The sequence below is a fragment of the Triticum dicoccoides genome, chromosome 3B, assembly GCF_002162155.2.
Source record: "Triticum dicoccoides isolate Atlit2015 ecotype Zavitan chromosome 3B, WEW_v2.0, whole genome shotgun sequence".
NCBI classification, from domain to species: Eukaryota; Viridiplantae; Streptophyta; class Magnoliopsida; order Poales; family Poaceae; genus Triticum; species Triticum dicoccoides.
The window spans coordinates 576469943-576479549 of NC_041385.1; the positions used below are offsets into that span (position 1 = coordinate 576469943).

General features: G+C 48.8%; 2 protein-coding genes across 4 annotated transcripts; one reads left to right on the plus strand and one right to left on the minus strand.

The window, feature by feature from the left end:
* The first annotated feature begins 51 nt into the window (after positions 1-51).
* LOC119281583 lies at positions 52-2422 on the plus strand. Of its 3 annotated transcripts, XR_005138465.1 has the most exons (3): positions 52-566; positions 668-1335; positions 1892-2422. XR_005138465.1 is itself a non-coding variant. In XM_037562074.1 (2 exons), the coding sequence occupies exons 1-2, from the start codon at positions 479-481 to the stop codon at positions 2266-2268; spliced, it is 465 nt and encodes a 154-aa protein (XP_037417971.1). In that variant the 5' UTR covers positions 52-478; the 3' UTR covers positions 2269-2422. The 3 variants fall into 3 exon arrangements, 2 of the variants coding, with proteins under 2 accessions (XP_037417971.1, XP_037417972.1); XM_037562074.1 differs by lacking the exon at positions 668-1335; XM_037562075.1 differs by lacking the exon at positions 52-566 and having other exon boundaries at positions 595-1335.
* A 1855-nt stretch (positions 2423-4277) lies between these two features.
* On the minus strand, positions 4278-5375 carry LOC119281585 (BTB/POZ and MATH domain-containing protein 2-like). Its single transcript, XM_037562076.1, has one exon. It carries the CDS (start codon positions 5373-5375, stop codon positions 4278-4280), a length of 1098 nt encoding a protein of 365 aa, XP_037417973.1.
* Positions 5376-9607: the final 4232 nt, after the last annotated feature.

The following is a 9607-nucleotide window of genomic DNA, read 5'->3' on the forward strand; positions in this document are numbered from 1 at the left end:
AGACACTCCGCCTCCATCTTCCTCCTCGTCCTACCTCACCCATCCAACGCTGCTCATCCTCCTCTTCTCCATCCATCTCACCACCCAAGCGTTGCTCACCTCTTCGTGCTGCCTCCCTGTCTCCTCCACCCGCACCTAGAGTGGAGCTCCTCTCTGCCACGAGCCACCCCAGCTGCCGCCGCCCCTCTCCTCCTCTCTCTCAGCTTTTTCCTTATCCTCTCGAGGGAAGGGAGTCGCCAAAGAACAACCCGCAGCAGTCCGGCTACCTTGGAGCTCGCCCCGCCGCCGGGCCGACCACCTCTTCGTCGGCCTCGTGCTCCTCCGCGTCGATCCGAACAACCAGGCAGCACCCCCGCTGCCTTGGAGCTCTAACCGCCTCCGGCTGGCCACCTCTCCGTCGGCCTCGTGCTCCTCCGCCTCGATCTGTCCGCCCCGTCGCCGGATCCACGCCGGAGCAGCCGGATCTGCCGTCCCGTGCATGTCCTGCCGCCGGGAGGAGGACGCTCGAGAGGAGCGCCCGTTCGTCCGGGACATGGGCCACGCAGCTTGCTCCACCCCTGCCGCAGGTCTTCAAACAACCTCGCTCTCTTTCTATCAACTCTCTCATCCTCCATGCTGTAGACAACTCAAATCCATGTCGGGCACTCCATTGCTTGGCGGCGGACAGGTCACAATCCGGCAGCGAGCTCGCGGAGGCATGGAGGTCCGACGGCCATGGCTTCCTGCGAAGGAGAGAGAGGGAGGTGACAGAAAGAACCGGAGTGAGGGGAGGGAACAAGAAGAGGAGGGCAAGGCGGCGCGTTGGTACGGCGGCGCTGCTCCGATGGCCGGCCGGCGCGGGGCTTCTTTCAGCCGAAGCAGTGCAAACATGTCCCAGAATTAGTACCACCTCGTGTGTATATATCTTAAATCACCTAAGCAAGACGAAAAAAACTAAAAATAATCTAAGCGGGACGAAACCAAACCAAGAATACCTATTCCCTTTAATAGTAGGTATAGATATAGATTTGCTCGCTACGACGCTAAACACGCTATAGCGTGCTATTTTGGCGTTTTAGCGAAAAAACGTTATACGTTTTAGCGTGGAATGGACCAAAACAGGGTCATCTAGGCTGTTGGACAGACAGCAGGCTCAACAGCCCATTGGGGAAACGGCCCAAAACTTTCTCTTGACCTAACCTAGCCATCGGGCATCAGACCACAACACCACGCACTGGCAATCCCCTCCCAAGTTTCACATCGATAGCTTGTAGCGGCGGCGGCTGCTGCGGTGACCCCAACTCGAAGCTGCCGCGTCCATGTCAGCCACACCGTCGGCGCCGGCGACTCAGCCAGGTGAGCTCTCTCTCTCTCTCTCTCTCTCTCTCTCTCTCTCTCTCTCTCTCTCTCTCTTCCGTAGAACCAACTCGCCGGGATGTGAGAAGAGCACCACCGTCCGCACACCCATTGCGCGCGCACGGGTGTCGCCGCCGCCGCCGCCGCGGCCTTGCGTGCACAGGGTCTCCTCGGGCAGCGGTAGGGCTAGAGTCCGCCGGCGTCGTGACGGGGCTGGATCTGGAGATGGGTTCTCTCGTTGTGGGACTAGGCCTCGGGTGTAGGCCGTTCTGCTAGGCGGCGGCCGATGTGTAGATGCCTAGATGGACAGATCTCTCTTCTCTGTAGTGTAGTCTGAATGTGTAGTTCTGTACTTCTGTAGTCATGTGCAGTTTTGTTCATGCTGATTTTAGTTACTACTCCTTGACTCACACTATACTACAGATGGGATTATGAACACTATACTGCAGTTTTGTTCTTGCTGTTAGTGTAGAAGAGTTTTGTACTTCATACTGTTTCTTACTGACTGAGTGCTGAATTACTTATGTTTCTTGTTGTGTTCATTGTCTGATTGTAGGCCTCGGCGTGTCAAGCACAGCATCAACAGCCCATGGACAAGCTGCCATTGCGAATGCGAAATCAAAAGACCCAGGATGGAAATATTGCATTTGCCCGGATGAAAACAAGAAGAATTCACTTAGGTGCATCTATTGTAATAATCTGTACACCAATGGTATTACTCGGATCAAGTTCCACCTTGGAAACATTCCGAATTCCAATGTTCTACCTTGCACAAAAGTGCCTGCTGATGTAAGGGATGAAATTGTTGAGTATTTGACAAGGAAGGGTGAGAAAAACGCAATGAAGGTTACAGAGCAGAAGAGAAGGAGATGTGAAGTGGACTTGAGCCACTCAGAGGGGGAAGGTGCTAGTGACTCAGATGACTCATATTAGTGCCCTTGAAAAATATTTGCCTATGTTATGCTAGCAAACTTGATTTGTTCTCAACTTCATAGAAGTGTCCTGTTGTCCGTGTTGTAAATGTACGCAATCCTGGTGTTCGTGTTGCTTGATATGAATTGATGGCTGGTTTGTGCTGTACAGTGTATAACTTTCCTTGATGTAGAATATATTTCCTTGCTTCCTTACTGTGATAACATATTTGTTTCCTTGCAAACTTGCCATGTTGCTTACTTGGTTGCTGTTACCTATAGATTCACACAAAGAAACGCAACAGGCTGCTTCATAATAAAATGAGAGACCTTGTTTTTATCAAGTTCAACTCCAAACTCAAACAAAAGAGAAAGATGAAAAACAGGGACCCGATTGTGGACCACACATTTATAGATGTTGTAGAAGATGAAGATAATGAGTGGATCACAGGTATTGTGCCTCATGAACCTGATGAAGTTGTAGAAGTTGCAGCATCAACATCACAAGGGGCAGTTGGTGCATCAAAAAGAAAGAGAGCGTCCCAATCTCGCCCTCGGAAGAAGAAAAAACTGCTCCCTGTTTTTCGTGAAGATGAGTTGGAGTCAGCTAGTTCTTCTTCTGAATCGGAAGATGATGCCATGCATTCACCATCTGGTTCATCAAATGAGAGTGATTCTGAATAATTTCCAAGTTGTCGCTGTATTGTAATGTTTACTTGTTGGCTTGTTGCCTTGTTGGCTAGTTCATCTTTAAACTGATATGTTGTACTATTGTCGTCCTATGGCAGTTGTTGTTGCCCTTCTAGTTTTTTGGACAAGTAATTTCGCATGTGTCGCTATGGACTGCTGTATTGTTATGTTCTCCATCTAGTTCATCATAAAACTACTATGTTGTATTGTTATTGTTGTTCATCTTAATTAGTTATGCATGTATGGCTCCTGAAAAAAAATATTAGATGTTGAAATCCTTATTTTTTGGGATATATTTGGCTTTTAAAAAAAATGCTATTTTGAATATAGCACGCTATAGCATGCTATAACTTGTATAGCATTTGGAGAAGGGCCACGCTATTTTAAATAGCACGCTATGTGTTGGACCTTGACTTGTTATTGAAGAAGATGCCAAACTGTGAACCGTACATATATATACGTGTGATGCATTGGAAGCTTGGAATTATTATAAAGCATAAATTGCGAAACCTTCAAAGTATGGAATTGATTATTGCTGAACCTGTCGAGTAAATAATGCAACGATTCCATTTCAACTCATGAACATTGGTTTGAAGAGAAACATCATAATGCACCAAATGGATTTTGAAGGCCTAGGGCACTGTTTCCACTATACCTTTCAACATTGAACAACAAAATCAACGTAATCTGGGGCAAAATGATGAAACGAATGATACAACGGGAAAAAATGATTTAAACTCTACTAAAAGACCTATGCTTCTTTAAATACTCCCTCCGTCCTAAATTACTTGTGTATCTAGACAAGTAATTTGGGACGGAGGTTGTACAATTGAAGTAGTATGTTACAAAAAAGGTGATGACAGGTACAGTGCATGTAGGCAATGCCTCTGTTGGGGCAATGATGAGAAATTCAAAGATGTTGGTATTGTTAGACACACACGAGGAACATGGTGTATTAATTAGCAGTTCCGCAATATAAAAATTCAGAACTGATCAGTTATTTTGCCAAATAACTAGTTATTTCTATTTCTAACGTTTCATCACATTTCACAGTAGATGTGGTCATGGTAGCTAGTTACTCACTACTTTGAGAAATGGAATGACCACATGAAGGGAAAATTCGAAAAACAGTAAATGTGTTGCTAGTCAACAGAGCAGAACAATGCAACTTATATAGCATAGGTTAATATACAGGGTGGCCCATTATATGACATCGAAGACATACACTTTGAGAAACTTACCCTTTTACAAAAGATCTCTGAGAACATAAGAAATAGGCAGACTAATCCCAGATTGCTACGGTCTCAACTGAACTAACTACACTCTCCTATGGTCAGCATACTAAATTCTGCGAGTCTTAGCTGCTTTCTCCAATATATCAGCAATGACAGAAGGACATGTCCTTTTCAGGGACTCATACCCTTTACTTGCCATCACACCAACCATTCTATTTGAAGAGTTGATAAATCCAATGCAGGCATCTTTGAGCTTGCTGCAATGATGCTGATCGGCTAAAGCTAAGGTGGTCGCAACAGTCCCGGTATGAAGAACCCCACAAAGTTTGATCTCGCACATGTACTTCATCCTTTCCATGGCGTACCTATCTGCGGCCATCAGCAAATGCCTGACCATTTCTTCATACTCATCATCATCTAGGTAATCCAATGGAGGCAACGAATCAGTGTAGATGAAGTGAAGCAGTCCTCTGAAAACAGCGGGCTGCATGTCTTCGACGGTTATGCTGCGGCTACTCTCGTCCCTCATCGGGCCGTAGAACTTTACCCTGAAGACCGGCGACCGCATTGCGAGGATGATCTTATGAGCTGGGAAAATCTCCTCCTTGACCTTGAAAGACACATCGGATCCCTCCGTAGCCTCCAGCAAGCTGCTAAGGTTATGAACCAATTCGGACGGCGGCGCCTGGGCCTCAAAGTTAATCTTGACATCAGTCTCTTGTGCGTCCTTCAACTCGATGATGGCAATATTGCACTCGAGGATAAGGGTGTCATCCAGAACGTACGGCCGCAGCTCCGTCCTCCTCATGAAATGGGTGTAGCCCGAGCAGCAGTTATAGTCATCAGCGGAGTTGAACACCAGCGGCTCGTACTGGCTGGGGACCGGCCACGTGAAAGGTGGCGGCGGCCAGGCCTGGTCGACCACCCTCACATGGTAGAGCGCCCTCGCCTCTGCGTCCGGGGTCTTGAGCTCGAGGAAGACTGAGACGTAGTCCTTGCTGTCCTCCCTGACGCCGTCGGGGTAGAAGTAGACGCACCAGTCATGGCCGCCGACGCGGAAGACGGTGGACTGGATGGACTTGCCGACGCCGAGGCCCCTGCACAGGCTGTAGCCGTCGATCTTGAACAGGTGCGTGCCCTCCGTGGTCTCCGGGGCGCAGGCCGAGGCCGACATCGTCCGTGGTGGGATCTGAGATGCGGACATTGTTGTACTGGCGCAGCGGGGAAGGAGAACGGGGACGAGGCGGTTCAGGAGGAGGGTAACGGCGGGCGGCGGTCCGGCGATTTGGGGGATGGGGAACGGCGGCGCGGCGAGGCGATTCGTGAGTTCTTTTCTTTTCTTTTGAGTTAAGGATTTGACGATTCGTGTGGGGCTTCAACGGAGTACTTGGAGGCCTCTTGTACGTACTTATTATTACGCGTGGCTGTTTCCGATTCGGACACAACTGTCCGCCTTTGTTCTACCTTCTCCTATTTTCAGATACCTGTCGGATTTAAACCCGGTCAGATTTGAACATCTAGCTGTTTTCAGTTTTACCGCTAAAAAAAAGTTGTTCTCAGTTTCATCTCCGTTCTGCAATTTACCGTGTTCATCTTTAAGGGCATTTCTAGCCAATCTCCAATAAATAGCGGAGTCTCCAAAAAAATCAACGGCGCACCACCTGCAACGGTGAGCCAACGAGCCGTTGGGCCGGCACCGAGCCCCGGCGACGGCTGGGCGTGTCTTTGCCGGCGAAACGCCGACGGGAGAGATCCAAACGGCTAGAGGTGGAATCAATACCTGCATGCGGCGTGGAGGCGTTGCCGGGGTTGTGCGGCCCGGTACCCGGCCAATCCATGGCAAGGCACAGTTGCCGGCGGCTGGATGCGCCAAATTCGGCGGCAGACGCGGAAGCCGCAGATATACCGGTTGTGCGCCGGCGACGGGGCGAGAGGGGCACAATTCCGGATGGTCAAGGACCACGGCGGAGCCTACGAAGTGTCCGCGGCTGAGGGTGGTGCCCGGCGAAGGGTGGGAGGGGCGGCGTCGGCGAAGATGCTGTGCGGGAATGGAGCGAAGGAGGCAATGGAGGAGAGCGGACTTTTACTCAGTCGCCGAGGGGTGGAGTAAATAGAAAGATGCAAGGCGCGGCTAAGGATAATTTATCCTCCACTGCCGCCGATTGGGGATCTACTAGGTGCCGGTTAGAGGAGTAAAAACGAATTTGTACTCCTCTAAACGGCTATAGGGGATATGTTAGAAATGCCTGAACTGGGATACATCGGCGAGTATACTGAGTGGCATCATAAGAAGAAAAAAAAACAGCATATCTAAAAGAAAAGAGCAATACTGAGCATCGGTCGATCGATGGGGTGCGCCATGTGACCGTCTGATTTGTCGATTCCATCGCCCCTTCCCCACATGAACGGAAGTTGCGCCCAGCTCATAGGACCATCGGTGCCCCCTCCTCTCCTAGACCATCGGTGCGCCGCACTCCGCCTTGTCGTGGCAAATTTTCGTGTTTTGACCCTTTCGTTGAAGTTTATCCAGATCTGACCCCGTTAGTTTTTTCTAAATCTGACCATTTTTCTTACCGCCATGGGGCTCGGCGGTAGGATTACATAGCCTACCGCCATGATCTTCGACGGTAGGAAACTAATCCTTGTCAGCAGCGTAAACGGCCGACGCCCCCCTCTGTCCCACCCTACCGCCGCTGGTCCTAGCGGTAGCGCCGCCAGAACCAGCGGCGGTAGGGTGTGGACAGTTATAAGCCGCTGGCTGCCCGCTCCAGCCCCTTCTCCCCCCACACCCAGCCACCCCCAAGAACAGAGGAGTTCCTCCTCTCGCCCCCTCTCTCATGTCCAGCATCTTCACCATTTTTGCGGATCGAGATGGCCCCTAAGCGAGAAAAGTAATCTCCTCCGATCCCTCCAGTTAGTTTTAGTCAAATAACTTTTGTCGCATTATTTGATTCAAATCACACATATTTTTAAACTAGACTTAAATCTTTTGTACCCTAGATTTTTTTGGTTGATTCTAGATGTTCTATTGTGTTGGATATGAACTCTAATCTAGTTGGAATGGTAGTGTGAAGAATAACCCTAGTTCATATTTTTTTGAAGGAATTTTTTTATATAATGCATGTTGGAGGAATTTGTTTTGATATGATGATACATGTTGATATGCTATGATGCATGATGTATAGTGGATGGTGTTTGAGGAAATATGCTTAAGATGAACCCTAGTTCATGGTTTTTGTTTTTGAAAAAATATGATATGATGCATGTTGGATGTTGTTGGAGAAATATGATATGATATGATGCATTTGAACCTTGGTGATTGCATCTTGATATATGTATTTATTTATTTTTTAACCACATGATGAACCCTAGTTCATGTTCATGTTTTAAAAAAAATCTTCATATGCTTATTGAAAGATTGAACTCATAGATTTTTTTGTTGGAAATATGCCCTAGAGGCAATAATAAATTAGTTATTATTATTATATTTCCTTGTTCATGATAATCGTTTATTATCCATGCTATAATTGTATTGATAGGAAACTCAGATACATGTGTGGATATATAGACAACACCATGTCCCTAGTAAGCCTCTAGTAGACTAGCTCGTTGATCAATAGATGGTTACGGTTTCCTGACCATGGACATTGGATGTCGTTGATAACGGGATCACATCATTAGGAGAATGATGTGATGGACAAGACCCAATCCTAAGCCTAGCACAAAGATCGTGTAGTTCGTATGCTAAAGCTTTTCTAATGTCAAGTATCATTTCCTTAGACCATGAGATTGTGCAACTCCCGGATACCTTAGGAATACTTTGGGTGTACCAAACGTCACAACGTAACTGGGTGGCTATAAAGGTGCACTACGGGTATCTCCGAAAGTGTCTGTTGGGTTGGCACGAATCGAGACTGGGATTTGTCACTCCGTGTGACGGAGAGGTATCTCTGGGCCCACTCGGTAGGACATCATCATAATGTGCACAATGTGACCAAGGGGTTGATCACGGGATGATGTGTTACGGAACGAGTAAAGAGACTTGCCGGTAACGAGATTGAACAATGTATCGAGATACCGACGATCGAATCTCGGGCAAGTACTATACCGCTAGACAAAGGGAATTGAATACGGGATTGATTGAATTCTCGACATCGTGGTTCATCCGATGAGATCATCGTGGAACATGTGGGAGCCAACATGGGTATCCAGATCCCGCTGTTAGTTATTGGCCGGAGAGTAGTCTCGGTCATGTCTACGTGTCTCCCGAACCCGTAGGGTCTACACACTTAACGTTCGGTGACGCTAGGGTTATAGGGAATAGATATACGTGGTTGCCAAATGTTGTTCGGAGTCCCGGATGAGATCCCAGACGTCACGAGGAGTTCCAGAATGGTTCGGAGGTAAAGATTTATATATGGAAAGTTGTTGTTTGGGTTCCGGAAAAAGTTCGGTTTTTTCGGTATTGTACCAGGAAGCTTCCAGAAGGTTCCGCAGGATTCCGGAAGGGTCCGGAGGTCCGGAAAATGTTCCACCACGTCCAATATAGCATCATGGGCTGTAAGGGGGCACCCTAGCCTTAACGGGCCAAGGGAACCAGCCCCCCCAAGGCCCATGCGCATGGGAAGAGGGGAAATCCTAAGGGGAAGGGCCTCCACTTGACTTGGGAGGCACTCCTCCCCCCTTGGCCGCCGCCCCCAACCCTAGATGAGATCTAGGGGGGCGGCCCCTCTCTCCCCACCTATAAATAGTGGAGGGGTGGGAGGGCAGCCGCACCCCAAGTTCTGGCGCAGCCCTCCCCCTCTCCCAAGTACTCATCCTCTCCCGCGGTGCTTGGCGAAGCCCTGCAGGATTGCCACGCTCCTCCACCACCACCACGCCGTCGTGCTGCTGCTGGACGGAGTCTTCCCCAACCTCTCCCTCTCTCCTTGCTGGATCAAGGCATGGGAGACGTCACCGGGCTGCATGTGTGTTGAACGCGGAGGTGCCGTCCGTTCGGCACTAGGATCTCCGGTGATTTGGATCACGATGAGTACGACTCCTTCAACTCCGTTCTCTTGAACGCTTCCGCTTAGCGATCTACAAGGGTATGTAGATGCACTCTCCTTCCCCTCGTTGCTAGTTTCTCCATAGATAGATCTTGGTGACTCGTAGGAATTTTTTTCAATTTCTGCTACGTTCCCCAACAGTGGTCTCAGAGCTAGGTCTATGCGTAGTTACTATGCACGAGTAGAACACAAAGCAGTTGTGGACGTAGATGTTGTTAATTTTCTTGCCACTACTAGTCTTATCTTGCTTCAGCGGCATCGTGGGATGAAGCGGCCCGGACCGACCTTACACGTACGCTTACGTGAGACAGGTTCCACCGACTGACATGCACGAGTTGCATAAGGTGGCTAGCGGGTGTTTGTCTTTCCCACTTTAGTTGGAGCGGAT

What these genes read in the sequence shown, in the direction of transcription:
- LOC119281583 (XM_037562074.1), top strand. Translation starts at nt 479, where the DNA reads ATGTCCTGCCGCCGGGAGGAGGACGCTCGAGAGGAGCGCCCGTTCGTC. An exon ending in TTGCTCCACCCCTGCCGCAG is followed by an intron (nt 567 to 1,891) that starts GTCTTCAAACAA and finishes GTCTGATTGTAG; the next exon opens with GCCTCGGCGTGTCAAGCACA.
- LOC119281585 (XM_037562076.1), bottom strand. Translation starts at nt 5,375, where the DNA reads ATGTCCGCATCTCAGATCCCACCACGGACGATGTCGGCCTCGGCCTGC.